Here is a 26,134-nt window from a genome sequence, read left to right on the forward strand (position 1 = left end):
CTGGAGCCCCCCAGTAAAGGCACATGTGAAAAGCAGTCAACGAACAATGACGGTACTGCAATGAAGACTTGATGCTTCTCATCTTTCTCCCTTCCTGTCTGTCTGTATCTATCTGTTCCTCTCTGTCTCTGTCAAAAAAATAATCTTACAAAGAACAGAAATGCATAAGTCAAATATCTAATGTAGTTCCCAATAAACTGCTAACTGTAATGGAAATCTTCCAATGTCATTTACCAAGAGAGGAGGTGAGATCACACAGTGAATATATTATAAAGGGAAACTAAATCAGCACAGTCATTAATTACAAAATTTATTTTAATTTTGCAAATATTTTATTTATATTCAAGGAATAGTAGCCTCTAAACCCTAGGGTCATTTCTGTGCCCTGGCCATCAGATGATGCTATTTTGACACTAATCTGACAAGCATTGAGTATAGTGCTCAAAGCTGTGTCAGAAATAGGACTTGTTTCTTCTTGGGCAAAATCTCTTGTTTTCCTGGACAGACAGCAAGCTCTTTGAACTAAAAATATATAGCAGGGATTATCAGTATTCAAACCACCATTTCTCTCTGCCTAACAACACGGGTGTTGATTGCTTTCTGTAGTCATGAAGAGCTGTTGCTGAGTTTATGAGGAAGACATGTCCCGGGTTCTCTGCCTAGTTAGTCCCTTGCTAGCCAAACTAAATGATTCTGTAAAAATAAAGCCAAAGTTAAAAAGTAAATGAGAAACATGTTTTACTTTCATCCCGGGATTAGTGGCAATGTGCCATTTCTGATAAAAATAAAAGCTGCCTATAGGCATTTTCATGTGTGCTTTTCTGTCTAGTAGATTTATATGCTAATTTATCTGGCACTTTAATTGGGGCCTAGAATTGGGAAGGAAAAGGACTCGCCATACCTTGCCTGACCAGGCGGTGGTGCTATGGATAGAGCCTAGGATGCTGAGGACCCAGGTTCAAAGCCCTGAGGTCGCCGGCTTGAGTGTGGGCTCACCAGTTTGAGCATGGGGTCGCTGGCTTGAGCATGGGTTCACAGACATGATCCCATGATCTCTGGCTTGAGTCCAAATGTTGCTGGCTTGAAGCCCAAGGTTTCTGGCTTGAGTCCAAGGTCTCTGGCTTGAGCAAGGGGTCACTCGCTCTGCTGTAGCCCCCTGGTCAAGGCACATATGAGAAAGCAATCAATGAACAACTAAGGTGCCGCAACGAAAAATTGATGCTCATCTCTCACCCTTCCTGTCTGTCTGTCTTTGTCTGTCCCTCTTGTGTTCTTTCTCTCTCTTGCAAAGGAAAAAAAAAAAAAAAAGGATTCACCATCCTTCAAGTACTAGTGTAGATTAATATCTCTCCCCTATTTTTGTGCTAAGATTATCTAGTGCAGATTATCTAGTAAGACTATCTTTGTATAACGTAAAGGCCCATGGAACTGTTTAAACCTGGTTTTGTCTCATACGTATATTTTTGAAAGAAAGGTGTAGAAGAACTCACTGTAGAGATGCAATATGGCTCTGGCAGCAGAGGCGTCTGGGAAGTGCTGAGCTCTCAGCGCAGTGCTCTGATTCTCTGCAACCTCAAGTGAGGCTGACTGCTCCAAAGCCACAGTGCGGCTGCCCAGAAACAAATGAGCATGGTCAATGAGTGTATAGAGTATAACAACTTCCTGGTGGTATCTTTTAATTTAGAAATGCTTTGTTCTTTCCGGTGGTCTATGACTACCTACCATATGGTTTCACTATGAACCCCCTTTATGATATTAATCTCCTATAAAAAGGAACCCCATTTAGTGAGGAGGTGTGGATTTAGCTCCAACTACCACCCCAGGGAGGTAGCAGCTACTGTGCCCATGTATGTAACTTTCCCTGTTAAAGCTCTTATGAGTTTGGATAAGGCTATCTGTTAATTCTTCAGAATCAATCCTGAATGTAGGCTTCTGTTTTCGCCAACAGAGAGGCTAAAGTACCTGTAGTTGCTTATCATCAGTTTATTGTCATTTCATTTATTTAGTTGCATAATTCATATGTAAATTATAACAGTGAAAGATAGAGGAAAGAAATAAGAAGTAAAGAGAGGCTCCCAGGGAATGGCCATTCTAAAAATAAATGTAACCAGGGAAGTTAGGGAGAACATGCAAATGAAAAAAAGTCTTAAATTGGTTAGAAGTGATTCAGTGACTAATGGTTAGTCGGTGAAATTCTATTCAAAGGGTAATTCCAAGATTTCATGATTCCCAGCCCTCTTTCAGCCTGTCTATAATTTTGCCAAAAAATCAGAGTGTTGCTTTTTTGGCCAGAAGTTAATGCTTCCTGTTTGTATTGCTGACTCCAAGTTTTGGTCTATTATGCCCCATTAGAAAACAACTGTAAGACTTTCAAACACCACTGAATTATTTCTAAAAGGCAAGTATCTCATGTATATTCCTAAATGCCACATTTGAGAGGAAAATAGTCTGAAGAAAACCGGAAATGCAGTGCCTAAGATTGCTGCAGCTGGGCCGCAGCGTTTAGGTGGGCGAAAGCTTCTCAGTTCATCCTAAGAGCTAATCCGCGGTGTGGCTCCAGTGTGTATGTTGAGTATTGAGCATGTTGTGAGAGACTGACACAATTGCTTTTAAGTCCCTCTGACTCTGACATTCCAAGTAACTATGAGAATAATCCTTCCATTTCAACCAAAGTGGCCTATTTCCTTTTGTAACTAGTGGCAGGTGTATAGTTCAACCGGAGGTTCTGTTTCTACCATTTTCCACCTGGAATGCTTTTCCAAATCCTGCTTTTCATTCAACTTTTACTCTCAAGGCTCAACTGAAGTTCCCACTATCCCATGATTTTGTTTCCTAGAAAGTAATCTCTGCTCCCTCTAAATTCAATAAATGACAAACATTACTCTGTATAACAATAGTCTCTCCAACTGTCTGGTAGTTTGCTCAAAGGCAAAAATATTAATAGTATTACTTCCTCCGAGAACTGTTTTTAAAAGTATCTTCCTCCTAGCCTCAGAAGACTGCTTTTCTTCCTTTGCAAATGTACTTTCTGGATACAGCCCTTGTGTGTTTAACACGTAGACTTCAGTATCCCTCATTCCAGAGGTACAAAGGTTGGAAGTGTCTTACTCATTTTTGCATATGGACTATTTCACTTGTGCCTGCAACGTTATTTTGTAATAGTTTGTTTTCTTTTCCCTCTATGAGGATAGCCTTATTTTGACCATCATAACGTGAGCTTTCAGGAGTCACCTACTACTGTACTGTGTTGGTGCTAGAGGGGGAAGGCGGAAGAGGTAACATCACAAAGGAGGATTGTGAGGATTAGTAACCTGAAATTATTAAGAAGGATAGATAGGAGAGGTAATGAGTTTGATGATTATAAAATGGGTAAGATTGATGGTCTTTTCAGGAAAAGTCTACAGGCATTATCAGGCCCAGAAGGCCATGGCTCCATTTCTCAAAAGGAAATGAGGCCATCTTATATGGGGGTTTGGAAGAACTATATTTGAAAATCAAAGATGACATCAAAAAAGTGCAGGGTGAGGTTTCAGAAGTTAGAAGTAAAAAGAGAGAGAGGAAAAAAAGTTAATACAAGTAAGCAGCTCAGGGAAACTAAGTGGGATTTTACATAAATAAAAAGACAGATAGTATGCAAAGTTTATCTAGACTGCATAGAAGAGAAAACCAATATGTCAAGGTTGAGATGGTTTTGTCTTTATAGAACCAGTTTTTGATAAAACTCCCTGTTCATGAGCAGCTCCCTAAAATAATTTTTTAAAGATGAATTGAACTGGAAGAGCGGCAATTTTCACCAAAACTTAAGGGATTCATTTGTAGACGAGAGATAAAAATGCCTCGTCCCTTTGGAGACTAAACTACCAATAGGAAGATATGGAATTTTATTCCATAGTATACAAATAGGGTGAATTAGAAATAATAAGCAGTAATTTTATTGAAAAGGGCTAGGGAAGAGGATAAAATAGGAATTGGTGGGAAACTGATTTATTTACAACCCATTTCAGGTAATTTAACGATATCAAATCATAGTCTACATGTGGTTTATCCTTAAGAGACTCTTAAAATACAACAAAATTACTGGGCTCTGAAATAACCTGAACTGATGTGGGCAGGATTGTGTAGAAAGAAGGAAAAGTCACTTTTTCCTCCAATTTAGCTTTTCTGAAACAACCACTACTCCGAATCTCCAGGATGATAGTGAAGCAAAGTCAAAGGCATCTTTGCATTTGGAGTTTCGTATCTGATGCCAGTCTTATAGCAAGGCATGAGAGATGCCTGCAAGGGTGGCTCGGAGAAAAGGACTGTGGCAGAAGAAGGGAAGTACGAAAGGCAGAGAAGTAAATTGGGTTTTGAGGCAGATTGTGTTGGTTAGGTTTTGGTGTTGCCAATGACACTGTCGGTCTGAGAAGTCTGGAGGACTGAAGCTGAGAGAGTATTCAGAAATAGAAGTGCAGGTTTCAGAGTAAGCCAACTTACTTAGTAGTTAGCAGCTAAGTTATTATGGAAGATGTACATGTAAAACAATTCTCTAGAAGCCAAAGACTGAACCTATCAAATGTTAAGGGTCAGAAGGGGAAGAAAAGTAAGGGAGAGATATGGAGAAGTGTTCTTAAAATGTGAGATCTAGGATACCATTGTGTCACAGAGTAAAACCAGGGTGGGTGTGGGTGGGTGGGTGCATGCACTCATGCGTCCACATGTGAAAGCACATGCATTAAGGTGGTCAAAGATGTTAAATGCTATAAAGAGGTTATGGAAATGAGAACTTGAAACAAGTGTCTAAAACATGGAATTCTCCAATTTGCTCTAGACTTGTCTCAGATAGTTCAAGAATCATTAAAACCATTAAAATTGTTGTAATGCTAGTGTGGGAAATCATAGATTTTTTTTTTTGCTGATCTCTCATGAACAGTTGTTATAGTAGGTAAATTTAAGAATTAGTCATCCTGACTGGATAGCTCAGTTGGCTAAACTTTGTCCCGAAGCACAGAGGTTGCTGGTTTAATTAATCCCCAGTCAGGGTACATAAAGGAACAGATCGGTGTTCTTTGTCTCTCTTTCCCTTACACTCTCTCTAAAATCAATAAAATTTTTTTTTTTTAATTAGTCCATCCTTACTTATTAGAGAGAACTGAGGTAAATCTCTTCATCCCCAGTCGATGATTAGTGTCACGGCCCATGGCCACATTATCCCAGCTCCATGAAACTGGACATCCCGTTTCAGTGAATGACTATTATGAGGCGCCTGGAACAGGGTGGACATGGCAGAAATTAAGGATATGTATTATTTGATGTTTGGACCCCTTAGAAATAACTCCTCACTCAGAAGAATGATTTCTGTGTGGGGACAATATGAAATGGCATCAGACGTTTATGATCTGATATTAATTCTAAATTAAAGAGTTGATGGAAAGACTGTTTTGAACAGCAGGAGATATTGGTAGCATATATAAATATTTTACATAACGTCTTGTAGAATGAATTATCACAGACATCAACACCCAAACACTCATCTTCACTTTTCCTCAGTCTAAAATCCCACCTGCTGTTCTCCGGACAAGTCCTTTTTGATATTCAAAACCCAGTTCAGATGCCACTTCTTCTATGACACCATTCCTGACCTACCCATTTCTAATTAGTTAGTGTTCCTCTGAATTACCTCAGCTGTGACTTACTCTTTTTTTTTTTTTCTTCAGAGACAAAAAGAGTCAGAGAGAGGGATAGATAGGGACAGACAGACAGGAACGGAGAGAGATGAGAAGCATCAATCATCAGTTTTTTGTTGGGACACCTTAGTTGTTCATTGATTGCTTTCTCCTATGTGCCTTGACCGTGGGCCTTCAGCAGACCGAGTAACCACTTGCTCGAGCCAGCGACATTGGGTCCAAGCTGGTGAGCTTTGCTCAAACCAATGAGCCTGCACTCAAGCTGGAGACCTCAGGGTCTCGAACCTGGGGCTTCCGCATCCCGGTCCGATGCTCTATCCACTGCACCACCGCCTGGTCAGGCGTGACTTACTCTTTTATGTACAATTTATTGAGTGTATTGAGTAATAACCCTCACAAGTCTCTATCTTCCAGTATAATAATATTTTCTTTGAGGAGACTCATTTGTTTATTTTAGCATTAATTTATCAGGCACACTATTTCCCATTTAAGAAAAATATTGTGTATTTTCATTCATTTGAAAAAATATTTATTGAATGTCCTCTGTGTCAGGATCCTTTGTGTCTTGTGTAGCTTATGATCACATAAATGATACATATGTATTTACAGAATAAATATTTGGTTGAAATGCAAGGAACTTAAAAATTCCAAGTAGCCTCTGGCCAGTTGGCTCAGTGGTAGAGCGTCAGTCTGGCGTATGGATGTCTCTGGATCAATTTTCAGTCAGGGCACACAGGGGAAGTGACCACCTGCTTTTCCACCCTTCCCCCCCACATTTTCTCCCCATCCCCTCCACCCCTGCAGTCATGGCTTGATTGCTTAATGTGCATCGTGCTGGGCACTGAGGATGGTTCCATGTAGCCTCTGCCTCAGGCACTAAAAATAGCTCAATTGCCAGCATGGTACCAGGTGGGCAGAGCATTGGCCCAAGATGGGGGTTGCCAGGTGGATCCAAGTTGGGGCACATGTGAGAGTCTATCTCCTCTCCTCTCACTTGGAAAAAAAAATTTAAAGTACACCCAAATTGTAAAGAACCTATTAATAAGGTCACATCAATAAAAACTATCACTGAGTTACATAGTTTAGAAACTGCTTTTCATAAACTATTTCACTTAATCCTGCCAGCAACTCTGAGACGATAGCTCTGTATGATTAATCCTATTTTATAGGAAAGAATGTGACATTCAGACATTGAATTAATTATCATATAACTTGGGATTTGCACACAGAATTTCTGGCTCCAACCTTGTGTCTTCCTACTATAAGGTCCTCCCTTCCCAGAGCACCACTTCTTAGACAACCAGACAGAGAATCTCAAGATGTGGAAATATTAGCACTGTCATAGCCAAAAATATCATAATAATCTCACAAGCAATACAATGAGTATATATAATTGCCATGTAGGTTCAGCATGACATATCTCAAATAGGATGAAAAACTAGGCTAAAACTAGTTAGACAAACTTTATATGATCAGGTCCTTATCTCTAAAATGAATACCAAATTTTACAAAAAAAAAATCAGTTATGAAGTTGTTAAAATATTAAACTCTGCTACCTCACTGAGGTGATATGTGGTCAGTTTACATATGATACTATCACACAAAGATCTTGGCCCTGCCTGGTTAGCTCAGTCAGAGCATTGACCTTAAAAGACAAGGTTACGGGTTTGATCCCCAGTCAGGGCACATACAGGAAGCAACCAATAATTGTACAACTAAGTGGAACAACAAATGAATGTTTTCTTTCCCTCTCTCCCCTCTCCTTTACTCTCTCTGTCTCTCTATAAAAATAAAAAAATTGATCAGTAAATTAAAAAAATAATCCCTGGCCTGATAGCTCTGTTGGTTGGAGCTTCATCCTGAAGCACAGATGTTGCCGCTTTGATTCCTGTTCAGGGCACATATAGGAACAACTCGATGTTCCTGTAATTCTCTCCCTGCCTCTCTCTTAAAAAAAAAAAAATCTCCATGAATTAATTAAAAGTTAGTACAGTTATTAAAAATGATATAGAGGTATATTCATGTTAAAGAAAGCACAGGTTATAAAATAGTACTTAGAATATAATCCTATTTTTATATACATCATAATCAGGAAAAATATCTTAAAGGACATGCAAAGATCTTTACAGAAGATCTCTGCATATTAGGTACAGGTAATTTAAAAAACAAATTTCATTTTTTTTATCCTTTTTTTTTTTCTAGCTGTATGATAGCTTCTGTTACCTGAGAGGTGTCTATCTCAACTTTAACTTATTTTGGTTCCTTGTTACCTTTTGACCTTTCTTCCTCTGTTCCTCTTACAACTTCAATTGATTCCTCCCACACAGGGGAACGGCATGACCAGTGGGAATTGAATTACTCACATTTTCAGTGTCTAAGGGACAATTTTTCATGAATAGTGCTTGGAATACAAAAAAGACAATCTTGTTTCTTCATTTCCTAGTTTATAATTTGGAATGGAGTGGGGCAATTCATCACTGTTTCTAAGTTCTAAATATAATAAAAAGAAAAAAACTAACTTTATCATATAAGAAAGAGTTATAAGGAATACTGCCTTCTTATTTCTGCAATTTTAAGTCAAGAAGATATTTCCCCAAAATAGTTTATTTAGTTAGATTTTGCTAACATTTTATAAATGTTATAAAATTTCATTTTAAGGACCTAGTCAGAAGCTTGAATCACATTCATTATGCAGGCTGGGAAATATTAATATCAGACATGTAGGCAATTATATCAAGTCATTCTGGCTTTCTTTTCCTAGAAAAGTTTAAATGCTACATTAATTACAATCATCAGAGAAGCTAATAATGAGATATATACATATGCAGTTATGCATGACCAAGAATTTTACTATTTTGTTAATATTAAAAACATTTTAGACATTCAAAATGTTTTAATTCTGTTTGAATTTTAATTCATTAAAAAAGAAACAATGAAAAATATTATCAAAATAGAAATAAATCCCAAGTCACTATGGATAGCTATTTATTTACATAGAAGAACAAAACTAAGATGTTTGATACACAAGGTCAGTTTACATCAAATTTCACTTTAACATTAGATATAAGTAATAATAAAGCTAATCTCTCCAGAACTGGCTAATTCTCTGGTGAATAAATACCATAATTATATAAGCTAAAGTATTTTCAAAACTGAAATTAGTAGAGATTGAGAAGACAATTTAGTAATTTATCCTGTATCATAGTCGTTGCTAAGAATGTCAATAACTATTGATTGCTGTTTGACAAAAACCATTCCTTACATTCTGGATGAATTGAGTTACTTTACTTTAAAATAATTCTTGTAACAAGGTAAGTGGTCTTGTCTTCATTAATGACTAAAGATAGAAATCCCAGAAGTTAATCCCGGAGTTAATTTTATGATACACCATATATTATTCAGCGATAGTGACAAAACAATGTAGCTCATTTTCTAGATGATCACAATTTGGTGTTGTTCTCAAGTAAGAATAATATTCATAATCTTAAATATTAATATAAAAATGAAAAAGGTTGACAGTTTCTAACAAAGTTAAGCATCAAGTTACCACATTACCCAGATATTTTATACCTAGATATTTACCTATGAAAAATAAATATATCTTTCCACACAACAAAGACTTGCAGCATAATTCATAATAGCATTTTTTATAATAACACAAAACTGGAAACAATGCAAATAGTCCACCAGCTGAGAAAGTAGATAAAATATGATCCATAAGATGAAATGCTGTCCAGCAGTCAAAAGGAAAAAACTAGTGATACAACATGGATGAATGTTACAAGCATCGTGCTAAGTGAAAGACGTCAAGCACAAATGACTGACTGCATGTTGCATGAGTTCATCTATGTTCAAGTACGAGAACAAGCAGAAAGAACAGTGGTTGCCTGGAGCTAAGGGTGGGAGCAGGAACTGACTCCAAATGGGCACAGGGGAATGGTTTAGAGTGATGAAAATGTTCTCAAACTAACTTGTGGTGGATTTAGTAAGTTCCAGAAGTTTGCTAAAAATGATTGAATTATGTACTTACAATGGGTGAATTTTATGGTGTGTGATTATACCTCATAAAAGCTGTTAAAAATTATATAACAGTCACATTCTTTCCATATCCTTATGAAAATATGTGTTCTCTTTTGCGCATTTGAGCTGCAATTCGGGTTTTACTGTGAAAAATAAATATTATCTGGAAATTTTTAGGATATTATTTCTAGAAACAAATTTACTTTCTAATTTATTTTCCTTTATTTTTATGAGAAGATAGTATTTTGTCTAGATGAGATCTTAGAGATATCCTTAAATATGAGATTGAGAATGTATTGGGGATTTTCTGATTCATTCTACAGAGGGGAAAAATGAGCCTTAGATAGGACAGGTGACCTAGGCCAAACACAGAGAAAGGCAAAGTCAATGCCAGAATCTCTCTGTTTCTTTCACAACACATTAAAATGAGGCGTCCCATCATAGGGTTGTTAGCAGGTGGCCTTCCTAGAGCTTCTTAGGTCTCATGGCCCAGTCTGCGCCAGTACCTGAGGCCACATGAGCATACTCTCCAGGTGGTCTTGTTATTTTCCTCAAGGGCTTTTTGATTCTGTGAAAGTTCCAAATGAGAATCTACACACCATCAGCATTGGGTATTTATTAACTAAACAAATTACAAACAATTCATGAAGATTCCAAATGTCTAAATAGTGATTGTGGAAAAAACCATTGTTTCAGCTCCATGTCACGCTTGTACCTGTGAGACATTGCAAAATAACAAACAACAGCCAGATTTATTTTTAAAAGTTTTGTTACTGGCTGTTACTTTTTACAAGATGGCAAAAGTTTTATTTTTATCAAGAATATTTCTGCTAGATTGATGAAAATTTTAGAAATCTTCATAGAGTTTTGGGTTCATAGATATGTGGCACTTGGAAAAAATAAACAATGTATAGTTAAGATTTATGTGCTTCGTTATACGTAAATTTTATCTCAAAGGAAAAGTGTAAATTTAACTCTCGTTAATGACATGCATGCTGAAGTGTTTGGGAGGGAAGAATACTGAGGAACAACTTACTTTGAAATTGATTTAAAAATAAGATGGATTGATGGATGGACAGAGGGATAGGGAGAGGGGTAAATATGGGATTAAACAAGTATAGTAAGATGTTATTCATTGACTCTTGGTAGTAGCTCTATGGATGTGCATTGCAGCACAATTCTTTCAATGTTTCTGCACGTTTGGAATGTTTTGTAATAAAATGTTAACTCATCTTTGAAGTCGCTAAAAAGTTTGGTTAGATTTAAAGACACACAACGGGTCCTGGCCTGTGTTGGCGCAGTGGAATAAGAGTTGACCTGAAATGCTGAGGTCTCCAGTTTGAAACCCTAGGCTTGCTCAGTCAAAGCACATACAACAACAAGCAACAAGTAAACAATGAGCAACTGAAATGAAGCAACTATGAGCTGATTCTTCTCGCTCCTCACTTCCCCCACCCATAAAATCAGTAAATAAAATCTTATAAAATAAATAAATAAACTGGTGCTAGTTTTCCAAACATTTATAATATTTTATTTTATATGTCTCCAGAAATTATAATTCTAGAAAAACCTTAATTAACAGAGCTTGTTCACAGACCAAAATAAATATGAAATTCTCAGGATAGGAAATCTAATAGTATTGTAGGTGAGGTACTTCTTTTAAAACATTGTATTACATATCTGTAAATCGCTTTTTAAAGATATTGGGCTCATTAATTTTATTTTTGATGCACTGAATTTGCACAGAATTATGGTACTCAAAGAAGTAGACATCAGAAGTAGACATCAGATCTGCCCCAGATCTGATTTAAGAGGTTTAAAGTGGCATCTGTGAATTTATAAGCAGCGTTTCTGGGCGATGCTGATGCTCTAACTGGGGGAACCACTCTGTAAGAACCCTGTCATGGAGGCTATCCCACCTTCCACTGGGAGCACGATTGCCATCACTCCTTACCTGAACCAGCAAAAGAACATAAAGCAAACAATCAACCCTAGGGCTTTCGTGAACATCAAGTAGAGATAGAACAAAAAGAAGAGAAATGAGTTTTGTTAAATCCATATGCGGGTTTGAGTTTTTTTTATTTTATATCTATTAAAAATAAATTACTAAAACTATTCCAGTTGTTTAAAAGTACAAAAGAGTATTACAAAATAGACTTTGAGATCTACTTCCCTACCTGCATTTGGCATATCCTCGTGAGATAAAAATTACTTTTGTCACTAGTTTCACAAAACTAAAGGAACATTTTTTATATCCTTCTTTTCTACCTCTTCTGTCAAATGGAAAACCCCTCAATTGTAGCCACATTGTGGTAATTGCACTAATCTTGAAACAAATATAGGTTTTATTTAGATTTTGTAGTTGTTTGACGTTGACCATGTCACCGCTCTCCTTTTGTTAGGGTCATTGATTGCATATGGACGCCCATCTCACCGTCCTCCCACCCTGGAAAAGCTCAGCATGCTCCAGACTAAAGAATAATTTGGGAAGAATTAGATCAGGGGAATGTGGGCAAGTGACAGCTGTGTCTGTTTCAAGATGAGACTCCTTAAAATGAAAGGCTATGACCTAGAAGGTAGTCTATGAAAAGTAATTTTCCTGCTTGGCTGTGGTAAGGTCACAAAGTAGGTAATAAAGTTATTGCTTTTGCCAAGTGGTTCTGAACTGTCAACATTGGCAGGTTTAGTCAGTCTCATGCAGTCATCCAAAGTCATCAGACGGTGCAGTATTGGCCTGAGGAATCAGAGCACTGGGAATTCTGACCAAGATGGAAACTGGTTGTTTTAGCCGAAATGGAACTCACCTATTCAAAAGTTGGGCAAACATATAATGTGCCCCACTAGGAAAAAAACATTGTCCCCCTCAGATTTCTAGCAAAGTGGCATTTCTCTCTAAGTTCAATAGCAAATATACTCTGGGAATGTGGTAACTAGAATGTCCTAATAAAAATTTAGTTGACTCCTAGGGTTATGGCTCCATGGATTTGTTTGGGTATATGTCTATGACAGGCATGCTCCAGGTAAGCTGGGATTTTTTATTACTGAACTCTAAACACATGTTGCATGTGGAAATATGTCTTCCAGCTGGAAGACTTGCCACAAGGCAGTGGAGAGGGAACACGCTGTTCTGTGTGTACTGGAACAGAGATCATGAGACACTGTGATTTGAGCTTCGTGTTAACACTGATCATGTGTGTGTAGAGTCAAGTTCTGAGTTCATTTAAAGACCTACATTTCCTGGTTCTGGCAGCTGTTCATGTGGCTTATGAAACTTTTACCACGACTTTTTTTCCTGTTTAGTTTTATATCTAAATTAGAGTAATTAGGATTTTTTTCAAATATTTTCGGATTTGTGTTTAAAAGACACAAGTAAGGATGCCTTCTGTTCACCCCTAAAGCTCTGTGCTCTTTTTTTGTGAATATATATATACTGCTCACAAAAATTAGGAAATATTTCAAAATAAATCTAAGCTATAAAATATCCCCTAATTTTTGTGAGTAGTATATTTTTAATTTTAGTAAATTGATAAGGGTGACATTGGTTAATAAGGTTATATAGGTTTCAGGTGTATAAATCTATAATATATCATCTGTATATTGCATTGTGTGTGTTCTTAATCTACCATTTCCCAAATTTTTAGAATTTCTTTTCCTTTATTGTTCTTATTTAGATACTTGATTCATCATATGTGCTGTATTTAGTGATGTCATTTCATTTATAAATTAGGGAGCACAATATTAAAAGCTTTCTAGTAAATTCCTATCCTCCTTACACCAGACCTGTCACCATCCCTTATTACCAGTGACAGCAGAATCAGAAGGCAGGAAAGATAGAAATCAAAATCCTGAAGGAAGAAGGGCAGAGTGGGAGCAGCTTGAGGGCTATGGGAAGAGAAGTTAGAGAATTTCAGGTTGGTTATCCTATAAAATCACCCATTTTTATAAGTAGCAATTATTTTTGCATGGTCTTTGTGAATGTGGCTGCTGCATAAAGTCATACATAAGAGATGGTTTGAATGGTGTCATTTAGTTTTGCACTGTGCAACTTAAACAACTATTCGTAGCATCCCTGTTCCTGGAAGACATGTTGTAGACCCGTTCCATGTTTACTTCACAATAGTTCTTTGTATGTTCTCAGAAATTCTCTTTTGGGCCTTGGTAGAACTCTATTAACCTATGGAATTTTGAGAAAGAGTTCCAGTATGGAGATAGAGCCAGGATGCCATGAGGTATATATGATTGATAAGTTGGAATGTAAGAATCTGAAATTTAAGAAAAGATATATCTAGTAATTACCCTTTGAGTGCTTTTAATTACAATTCTCTGTTCACCCAACACCACCACCAAAGCAAGTAAATTCTGCTTATCTTTTCTGTAGAATGAGTCATGACTTTCCTCATCTTCATTACCACCTTGCACAGATTCTTTTTCCAATGAAGGGTTTATTCAAAAGTTGAAAGTAGTTTTTTGTTTTTTTTTTTTTTTTCTTTTTTTTTTTTTATTTTTTTTTTCTTTTTTTTTTCTGAAGCTGGAAACAGGGAGAGACAGTCAGACAGACTCCCGCATGCGCCCGACCGGGATCCACCTGGCACGCCCACCAGGGGCGACGCTCTGCCCACCAGGGGGCGATGCTCTGCCCATCCTGGGCGTCGCCATATTGCGTCCAGAGCCACTCTAGCGCCTGAGGCAGAGGCCACAGAGCCATCCCCAGCGCCCGGGCCATCTTTGCTCCAATGGAGCCTCGGCTGCGGGAGGGGAAGAGAGAGACAGAGAGGAAAGCGCGGCGGAGGGGTGGAGAAGCAAATGGGAGCTTCTCCTATGTGCCCTGGCCGGGAATCGAACCTGGGTCCTCCGCACGCTAGGCCGACGCTCTACCGCTGAGCCAACCGGCCAGGGCCTGAAAGTAGTTTTTATAATGCCTAATATCATTTAATTAATAGCAACATTTAATTTCTATTTTATTTAAAATATTTAGCTGAAGTTATCACACTCTTTCTGCTATGGAAAATTTTCACTTGTATCACTGGCTTTCAAGTTGTCATTGGCACAAAAATGTACAGACAACATATTTCCTATAATTACAGACAACATATTTCTGTTTAAGGATTAGGAACACCAAAAATACATCTCTAAATGTCTTTGGCCACTCCTTTCACCCTGTGGCTGTCGCAGGAAAATGACTGAAAACTCAGTATGGTTTTGTTTTTCCTTCTAACACCCTTCCTTGAATCATAGTACCAGAACAGGGAGAGATTTGAGCATCAAGCCTAGGTTACATGATTCCTTTTTGATAGTTTAATATTTAAAGCAAATGTTAAATTATTGCCAAGTTCTATGTTAAAATAATGGTTTGTATACCTTAGCATTACAGGTCAACTAAATATAATCTCTGCTATCAACTATGATTTTTGGAAGCCTTTGAGTATGTTGTCAGACAGTGACTGCCCTATGAGATGTGTTATCTTGATAGCTCCTTAATAAGCTGTTGTGACCAGAAGTCACTGGAATGTTTTCTGCTTGCAATCCACTGTGTAAGAATGTGTTAGAATTGTCAGTTCTTAGAGCACAATAATGCCTGAAAGGGCTTGCCTATTTTATACATGTACCATTTGTTGAATAGGGAACACAGTAATAATGTCAGTGTTGGGCAGATAAAATATATTATGCTCACTTTGTTAAAGATGGTGCTGCCCACATGGAAGCCTGTCGCCCAGGTGATAGTAATGTGTGTTGGGGGCGGGCTGTGGGCAGGCAGGATCCTTGTAGCCTGGGGCTTGGTTTTAGAACTAAGCCTTTCCCACCCTTTTTGATGTGGGGTGGTGCAATCCCATCATGCCTCAGATAAGTGACTTTGTATTAAAGAACTTTCCTATTTTGTATATTGGATTAAAGGTTTTGATTTCTGCACTATAAAGTGGGGCAGACTGGAAGCTTGCTCTCTCTTGGTTCCTGAGATTAGCATTAGAGGAGAGAGCAGAGAGAAGAGAAGAGAGAGGACATGTGGAGGAGGCCAGGAGAAGCAGCCAAGATGGCGGAGTGTTGAAGGAGAAGCCAGTTTGTGCAGAGAGGAGATGGGGAACAGAAGTGAATAAGGCTGGTGAGCTAGAAACCTTTGATTCTAGCAAACTCGGATAAGTCAGTAGCTTTGTGAGCACTGAATGAGTGGGTTTTGGAGCCCAGTGTGTGTTTTTACTTGCCCACCGGGTGCAAGCTAGGATTAAAGATGATGGCCCACCAGTCTTGGCTCCATTGTTTCATTACCATCTGTCCGAATCCAATGCAAACCTGCATGGGCCAGGCAGCTGTGATGGTGGCTGTGGATACTGGCCACACAGTCAGGAACTATTAAAACTACTTTCACCAGTGCTGCAATGGCAAGATGTTTGAATGATCTTTCAACAGAAAGAGAATCTGTCTGTGTAAGATGGTTACAGAGATGAGGAAAATTGTGACCCATGCTGATATGCCGGACAAGAGATTCAACTATGTTGAATTACATAAGTAATTTGTTCTGTTTTATTGCTGACTCATATCCTATTGCATTGATAAGTTATAATTCTGTTTATTTATTCAACTGTTGATGGACATTTGGATTGTTTTGAGTTTTGTGCTGCTTTGAGTATCTGCATGTAAGTCTTCGCATAGACATGTTACTTCTCCTGGGTAGACACCTAGGAATGAAATTGATGGGTTATTTGGTAACTGTCCAACAATTTCCACAAGTGGTTATACCATTTAACATTCATATTCAAAATGTATGAGAACTCTACTTGTTCTAGATCCTGCCCAATACTTGATAGTCTTTTAATTTTAGCTATTTGTATGTTTGTGGTATATCATCATGGTTTTAACTCCCATTTCCCTGAAAACTAATGGTGTTCACCAAGAGTTTGTAAATATGACCTGGTAGCTATCCAGCTGCCTATTTTTATAAATATAGTTTTATTGGAACACAGACACATTCATTTGTTTATATAGTGTCTATAGCTGCTTTTGTGCCATAAAGGCAGAGTTGAGCAGTTGGGGTAGAGAACATCTGGCTGCAAAGCCTAAAATATTTACCATTTGACTTTCAGGGAAATTAGATATGAAAGAATTCCTCCTACTGAAAGGGCTGTAATGGTAGTTGCTTTTTCAGAGATTATGCTGGATGTCTGTGGTAGTTTAGCTGGTTTAAGTACCATGTATTAGTGTTGTCTTTGCAGAACATTTTTTTAAAAATTTTTTAGAGAGAAAGGGAGAAAGAGAAGCATTAATTTGTTGTTCCACTTAGTTATCCATTCATTGGTCTCCTTCTGTATGTGTCCTGACTAGGGATCAAATCCACAAACTTGGTCTTTTAAGACTATGCTCTACCTGATTGAGCTACACAGCCAGGGTATTTGCAGAGTTTTACTGAAACTGACCACAGTCATTCAGAATTTTGGGCTCAATATTAAATGTCTGCTCAGCCCTGTGCCTACTGCAACAACAACCTGCTTTCTCTGGTTAATATAGAGAATTCTATGAACTTATAGAGTCTACCTTTTGAATGGTTTTTAAACCTCATCCCTCCCTCACTGTTTGTAATGCCATAGGGCATGAATTTACTTTTGAAAATTAAAAGAGGATTAATTTTCATTTAGTTTTGAAAGGACTTTTTTAAACAATCTTTCACATCATCCTTTGAAATATTTAGAGATACCCTCTAGGGTGTTGCAAAGAGAGAATTAGAAACAATAGTCAAAGAGTATTCTGCTTTACCAATATGCAGTATTTTTTCTCAGTCTTACTGGTGTTGCTTCCCTGAAATGTTTACATTCTTTACTTTCACTCTTGTTTGACATATGTTTTATTTATAGTATAAGACAAATATTCTTTCGATATTCTTATTTCCCTGTACTCCTAGGGTTTCCTGGATGACATATATGCCATTGTACTTATAAATGTTTTCCTAGTTAAGCTTATGTCATGTTGTATTATTTTCCTATAATCTCTAATTCATTCACCAGAGTTTTTCATACTAACCGTTGAATGATAGCTGACATTACATGATAGTGTTTCGTCATTAAATCAGAATTACTCAGAGTCAAGATAAATTTATCAAAGGTTAAAAAGTGTTATAGGAGGCCTGACCTCTGGTGGCGTAGTGGATAAAGCATTGACCTGCAATGCTGAGGTCACCAGTTCGAAACCCTGGGCTTGCCCAGTCAAGATACATATGGGAGTTGATGCTTCCTGTTCCTCCTCCCTTTCTCTTGGCCTTTCTTTCTCTCATCCTCCCTCTCTCTCCTTTCTCTCTAAAAATAAATAAATAAAATCTAAAAAAAATTTTATAGGATACACAGATACACCCTAAAATATTGGGAAAATTGTCCAAGAGTATAAAGTTTAATGGTGCTCTAAATACTCAAAAGGGAATAATTGCCTGATGTTTTGCTGAGCATGGAAAGGATTAATGAGGTAATAACTGGGTGAGCAAAGGGGTGGAGAGAAGCAAACCAAGATAGAGGTCACCATACTGGGTGACAATAGGTATTGGGCCAGGCCCTAGTATGCACTGCAGAATCTGTGAAAATTGTACTCTTCAGAACAAAGTAAGATATGTTGAGAAGTTTGAATAAGTAAATAAGTAATGTATGGCTAGATAATGAAGGCATTTGAGTGCTTAGTTCCAAATAGGGAACTGGGACGATAGTCTCAAAATATTAAGTTGATTATTCTCTTGTTTTGAGGTAATATGTATGTGTTTCTTTTTTTAGGACTTTTTAAAGTTTAACTCTAGAAACTAATATGAATTGGAATTTTGGATTAAGTAGGAGAGCTAACTGCCAATTCCTTTTAAAAAGTTGATGTATCTGCTGACGTAGATTATTAGGAAAAGGGAAAAAGACAAGAGTCATGAAAACTAAGTAGGGATGTAACTGCCAATTTATTTTAAAAGTCACACGATATGTAAAAAAAAAAGCACATGATGTGGATGTCTTTGTTGACACAGATTATTAGGAAATGGAAAAGAAAACGGGAGTTGTTTTTTCTTCTATGCAGAGGAAGTGAGAACATTTCCATTTCTGTTGGTCAGTGATGCTGTTTATAGCCTGCCTTTCCTCACTTGGTGTAGCTATCCTTTCCACTTTCCAAGGGGAGTAATAATGTGCTACATCACATCACACTTTATGAGCAGAGATCCAGTGTAATGATGCTGTGATTCTTGGCTCTTGGTCAAACATGCTTGTAACCTAAGTACACTAAAATTCCTTTCTTCTTCCCAACAAGGTATTGGAAACAGGGTATAAATCAACAGGTATGTTTTGATTTATTGTGACACCTGATAACTCTCTAAGGCAGCAGAAGTGCTTGACTTATATATGTTCCACCTATTGAACAGGATGATGTGACTCTAGGATTAATTCAGGCACACAACTAAGAAGGGAAAATTTGGTGTAGGTGAAAGCTGTTATGTCTGAAGCATAAATCACCTCATCAAAAGCTAATGATGTTAGGATAAAACATCAGAAGTTAACAACAACTAATGTATTATGGTCTGGGGGTTGGCCACTCTTATTCTATTGGTTAATAACCAAATTCTCCACAAAAACAAAAGAAGTCCAGCCTGTGAGAACCTGAGATCCAGTTAGACCCTTGTCTTGAAGAGTGACAGAGGTGTGTCTGCCCTCAATTTAGTTGTTTGTGCTGTGAGAGAATTGGATTAGATGAACTGAACTAGATGAGTCTTTCTCAGACTTTAGATAAGCCACCCAGTATCTTTGGGTTTCAATTTTGCTACAAATTTAGGAAAAGGTATCTGAGAATTAAAAAATTCATGGAAATTATATCACATTCTTGGGAAGTACTATGCACATAGCTAGGAATAGTGGTACTGACTGCTCAGGCAAGAGAGTGGTTCCCACAGCCTGTTATCCATGAAGGGGCTGTTTTAACCTTTTCAAAGGCCTAATGAAATCTTTTTATGTAGCTATACTGAGGTGGTCCAGGTTGATTTTGACTGGAATAGTATCACTTCAGTATGATGGCTTTGGGAAACCCATGCTGTTCAGAGGTTCTGACTGGCATATATACAAGTCTTTTATTAATGAGAAATAGAACGTGAGTTATGAAATTAGTAAATGCAATCTTCCCAATAGGTAAAATATTTTAAAAATATAAAACCCTGTAAAGAAAGAAAGAAAATAATTGAGGTTTGCAATCTTTTATGTAAAACTTTGAGACAGATATATTTATAAATTCAGAAAATCTTTGGATTTTAGAAATGCACTAGGATACCTAGACCATACATTAAGTAATATTTTTAGTGGTGTCTTGACCCACTTGATTAAATACACATTAATATTTCTACAATTAAACACATGAATAGTCACACTGAGTAATCAATGAGATTATGAAAGACTAAGAGACCTTATGACAGTTCAGATCAGATTTTGTTACCACATTAGTTTAATGTGAACTTACAAAAACCTTACAAACCATTTTTTTTCTTATAAAACATTTTTGAATTTCTGAATCATGGCTCAATGAATGGACCTGCTCAAGTAACCAATTACTGAGTAATTATGTGCCAGCTTTGAAGTCATGGCGTTTGCACTAATCTTGGTAAACATCCTGTTAAAGTAGACATTGTTATTCATTATCTGTAATTTATGAATTAGAAAAGGGAAGGCAAGGCTCAGCCTGTTCAATGAGTAGCCAAAGGCCACACTCAAATGTGTGGCAGAGCTGGAATTTGAACTCAGCTCCTTCTGGCCCCAAAGACAAAGGACAATATTGTTTCTTCACTGCTTGGTCAAGACACCTAGTTATTATGATTCTATGTCCCTGATGTCAGCATAGTGTGTGTGTGTATAAATATATATAATAAAATAAAAATATATAAAATTTTAAGGTATATATATATGAGGCATATATATACACACACACATATATATATGAGGTACACACACACACACACACACACACATATATATATATATATATTTATATATATATATATATATATATATATATGAGAGGAAGCTGGAGGTTTTCAAATTGCAGTAATTTAATTTGCCAATTATAGATCTTTTCACCATTCCCAGATAGTACGTGTAAAAGGAAGGTTCTGACCAATTGTGTATAGACAAAATAGCCTTAAATCCCATCTCCTTGCTCAATGACAAATTACCAATTACACTGGGGAACAAAATTTTTGTTGCATCCACAAAAACATTTGTTCTTACCTAATTCGAGTGTGCTGATCTGAAATCTGACATTGTTTTTCTCCGTAAGCTACAGTTTTTTTTGCAATTCAAGATTTTAGGTTTTCATCTTATGTAAAATTTTCAACATTTAGTTTAACATAATGAAGTAAAATGTCTTCTTGGGCATCATCTTTGTGAAAATATAATAATTTATAGAATGTAGTAAATACATTAATATACTACTAGAAGATATGATTACATCAGAATTTGTCTACAATTTCAAAATAGAACATATTAAAACACTTATTTTAATCATAAAATTTGTGCAAAACTTATTTAAATTCTATTCAGACAAAAATTTGCGTTTGTAGCTCTTGCATTTGTGTACTTGTTGAGGACAATCTCGTTTGATGCTCCAGCAGTAGTCTGCTCATCACTAACAGCTCCAAGATTTTCAGGAAACTTATCAAGGTGACTATTCAGGAAGTGAATCTTAATGCTCATGTTACATCCAATGTCATGGAAAGCCAACAGCATCCTATGAACCAGAAGTTCATAGTTTTCTGCTTTTTTGTTGCCAAGGAAGTTCTTTGTAACTGCCACAAAAGACTGCCATGCTGCTTTCTCTTCCTTATTCATCTTCCTGGCAAATTCTTTTTCATGTAGGAGGGTTCAAATTTGAGGTCCATTGAATATACCTGCTTTTATCTTCTCAAAAGACAAGGCAGGAAAAGCAGAAATAATATGTTGAAAGCATTCACTTTCTCTATTCAAAGCCTGAACAAACTGCTTCAGTAAGCCAACTTTGATGTGAAGTGGAGGAAAAATGATCCTGTCTCAATTAACTACAGGTTCATTCACAATATTTGCATCCCTACTTCCAGAGCTTCACGTTTCAGCCATCCTTCTATGTCCAGTGTTTTTCCCGAGCTCAGCTGTCCCACAAACACAGAAAGCAAGGATACTTCGTAAAACCTCTCTGTTATCCTAGCAGTAAATTTACCATTTTTAAGATCCACACAAATGATCCAGTTATGCTCCTCATACTTCAGAAAGTTGAGGACAATTTTTATGTCATTCTTACTAAGTCATTCAATTAGGGTTGGCTAAACTGCTGAGGGGTTAATGACTGCTTGGCATCAGAAGAAGACCTTTCAGATTCTACAACCATTTCCTCATGCATCTTATCGAAATACACTTGATCACCATGTTCACTTTCTTTGTCCTTAGAAGAAATAAAACCATTGAAAACTGAAACCGGGAGTGTCTCAGACTGTGGGATAGGTCTTATTGCTGAAGGAATATTAGGATATGCGGTCATATGCCATTTTTCTTGCCAATGCCCTTTGAATGGATCAGACAGAAATAACAGTCACTGCTGTGGTCCTTAGGTTCATGCCAAACCATGGGAATACCAAAAGGCATTCCTTTGCGTTTTTCATTTGTCCAGTCATGAAGCATTTCCTCACAATTATGACACACAATATGAGGAGCCCAATTCTTGTCTTGATCGCCAAGGGGAACTTGAAAATAGGCAATATATGCACATGTCACAAATGATGAATTATTGCAGGTTTGACATTGAAGTGTGTAATGGCCACATATATAACAGAAGGTGTCAGGACTATTCTTACATTTACGCCTACTCGAAGAAGCCATGATTCAATCTTAAAACAAAATAAGAGGGTGTTTTTATTAGATAATAATTTTTCACATTTAAAAACAACTACAATAAAATAAGAGTGATGTTTGTAAAACATTGATTGCCTTGTGGTTATGTTCAATCCAAGAGTCGTTGCCCTTTAACTCCAATTTAAAAACCAATGCATGCCATTAACTGTAACAAAAAGAAATTAATATTGCATAAAAACTGGAGCATGCACCAACAAACAGATATCAGATTTGGAATCAGTGATGCAGAAATATATAGAAACAGTTCTAAAACCTCATGCAACAGAAAATGAAAAAAAATTGTTTCCCAGTGTTATTATCATTTTTTTTTCTTTACACAGACAGAGAGCGAGTCAGAGAGAGGGATAGACAGGGACAAACAGACAGAAACGGAGAGATGAGAAGCATCAATCATTAATTTTTCGTTGCGCATTGTGACACCTTAGTTGTTCATTGATTGCTTTCTCATATGTGCCTTGACCGTGGGCCTTCAGCAGACCGAGTAACCCCTTGCTCGAGCCAGAAACCTTAGTCCAAGCTGATGAGCTTTTTGCTCAAACCAGATGAGCCTGCGCTCAAGCTGGTGACCTCGGGGTCTCAAACCTGGGTCCTCAGCATCCCAGTTTGACGCTCTATCCACTACACCACCGCCTGGTCAGGCCATTTTTTTTTTTGACAGAGACAGAGAGAGTCAGAGAGAGGGATAGATAGGGACAGACAGATAGGAGAGAGAGAGATGAGAAGCATCAGTTCTTCATTGCAGCTCCTTAGTTGTTCATTGATTGCTTTCTCACATGTGCCTTGACCAGGGGGCTCCAGCAGAGTGAGTGACCCCTTGCTCAAGCCAGCAATCTTTGGGCTCAAGCCAGTGACCAGGGGGTCATGTCTATGATCCCACTCACAAGCCAGAAACCCCTTGCTCAAGCTGGTGAGCCCGCGCTTAAGCCGGATGAGCTTGTGCTCAAGCCGGTGACCTTGGGGTTTCCAACCTGGGTCCTCCGCATCCCACCCAGTCCGATGCTCTATCCACTGTGCCACCGTATGGTTAGGCAAATTACCAATTATTAAACCCTACAGTTTTATTTTGTATTCCTTGACTGTTTTATGTGTTATAAAATCTGTTTTCTGTGATCTCAAAATTACCCATATTTTAGCTCTTTGGGTGGGTATGTTGTGATACTGAGTAATTAAGTAGAGAACATACTTTCCACCGACGTCTAACCTTTGTTCCAAAATTGTCCTGGCGTGCCGCTAAGGTAAAGTAACAGCCACCTATTCCTTTATTCCCTCCCATCTTTAGGTAAAAGGCCAAGCCTGAAAGTCCACATCAATACCACAAGTGACTCTATCTTCCTGAAGTTCCTGCGTCCAAATCCTAACGTAAAACTGGAAGGTTTTCTCCTGGGATATGGCAGCAACTTATCACCAAACCAGTACTTCCCTCTTCCTGCGGAAGGGAAATACACCGAGGCTGTAGTCGGTAAGATGTTTGGCTCTCAGACCTGGGAAAGAGAGATGTGAGGTAATGGATGTTACCTGATACATAAATGTTGAAGGCAAGCACCAGTTCTTTCACATCCTCAGTTGAATCGAATTACACATCCTCTTCAAAATTGTTATGATCCATAGTACCGTAGCACAATTCCTTACATCAAAAAATATGTAATGCATATTTTACATGCACTACAGAAGTAATCAACTTCATTGCCATCATACCTGAGCACATAACTGAAGTCGCATAGGGAAAAAAATAAGCTGAAATGCCTGGTTTAAGTCTCCATAATATATTTCATATGGATTAGTCTTCCCCTCCCCCACAGTCTACTCTCTTCTGGTGGAAAATAAACAACTATGGCTTTCTGGGTTCTCTTCATGAGAAGCTACCTTTAAAAAGAAAGCAAAATATATTAACATTTTGAAGAATTTATATTTCAGACAAAACAGTTAAAGTTTTCATGTATAGTTGTACAAAGTTTAACATTTCTTTGAAAATGTTTTTAATCACACTGAAATGTAATTTGAAGGATGTGAGCACCTTCAAGTCGTGTTCAGAAAAATTATTTTCAAATAAGGCATTTTTAAAGAATAACACTTTTAAAAAAGACACACCTAGTATGAATACTTTCAAAGGCTTCTGAACCGTCTAAGATTTATATTTAGCTCCACAGCTAGAATTATTCCTGAGGAGCCATTCCATGAACTTCTGATGTTTAATCCTGCAATCTGAACCACTGTAGGTTAGATCTGGCATTTACTCAGATATGCTTGGAATGTTGAAGATGAATCTATTTTGTCCTGCAGCCCCTGTTTCTCATAAAGAAGTCTCAGTTGTACTTTAAAACCAGGCAAGAGAGTAACATTGTTAATTAAATGTCTAGACTAAATTTTACATAAGATGATCACTTCAAGGCAAAAAATTACATTTACCAAAAAGTTAAAAATTAGGAACTTTGGACAAATGCAACACTAACCTTGACCATAAGGAATTTGAAAGTTTGCAAATATTCCCCCATCCCATTCACTCTTTACTGTAAAAAGTGAGTGGGTGCTGTATACTTAAAGCCACACAAACAGAAACAGATCTGCTCCTTTATTCAGTGTTAGAAGAAATAGTTTATTTGTGATAGTTCACTAGTTCAACAATACGGGATAATTAAAAGGATAAGGTACCCTTTTATTTACTTACTATTGTTTTCATTCTTTAAAATATTTTTATTATGGAAATGTCAAATGTAAGGGGAGAGAATATTATGATAACCTTCACATCTCATCATGGAGCTTGAATACATATCACGTTTTTGTTAATCTTGTCCCATGTATTCTTCACACATTATATGACTTGATATAGCTAATTAGATATCATATTATTAAATCTATGAACACTTCAGTATGCATCTCTACATTATAAGAAATATTTTAATATTGCCATACCTTTATCACATTATAGCAATTCTATAATATTTTCTACATAGTCTATATTTACATTTCTCTGGTGATCTTAAAAATGCCTTCATGAAGTAGTTTTCTTTGTATGTTTACTTGTTTTGAGTCAGAATCTACATGTAACATAGGTTGTTATGTCTTTTAAATCTCCTTCATTCTATAATATAATTATAGAGTATTACATATAATAATATTATTTATAATATAATTATAGAATAAATATACATAATTATTTCTCTTTTTCAATGTCATTGATTTTCTGGAGACACTGGGTTACACATCCTGGTTCACATTCTGTATTTAACTGGTTGCTTACATTTCATAATTTTGAACTGGCTCCCGTATCCCTGTATTTCCTGTGAAAAGATATTTAGGTTTGGAGGTTGCATTAGATTTGGATTCAGCTTTTGGGGAGAAATAATACTTTATAGGTGGTACTATGTATTTCCTACCAACTCACAGAAGAGGTACATGATGGTTCATACCATACTTAATGGTTTTTAAGACTGTTTGGCGTGTTTAGTTGTCTCAGCTTGACCCCTCTACTATGAAATTCAATTTCAATATATGGTTTAGCATCTATTGGTGATCATTGCCCAGATCTATTATTTTATTTTATTTTATTTTAAATCATTTTTTATTGAATTTAATTTATTGTAT

General features: G+C 37.0%; 1 protein-coding gene across 4 annotated transcripts in view; it reads left to right on the top strand.

Moving 5' to 3' along the window:
* Positions 1-26,134, top strand: part of ABI3BP (ABI family member 3 binding protein) — a 266,245-nt gene that overhangs the window by 43,436 nt on the left and 196,675 nt on the right. For all 4 annotated transcript variants that reach the window (XM_066348013.1, XM_066348014.1, XM_066348015.1 and 1 more), the window contains exon 2: positions 23,832-24,011. In XM_066348013.1, the coding sequence (XP_066204110.1) occupies positions 23,832-24,011 (180 nt within the window). The remainder of the gene's footprint in view (positions 1-23,831; positions 24,012-26,134) is intronic.

Source organism: Saccopteryx leptura, chromosome 8, assembly GCF_036850995.1.
Source record: "Saccopteryx leptura isolate mSacLep1 chromosome 8, mSacLep1_pri_phased_curated, whole genome shotgun sequence".
Classification (NCBI taxonomy): Eukaryota; Metazoa; Chordata; class Mammalia; order Chiroptera; family Emballonuridae; genus Saccopteryx; species Saccopteryx leptura.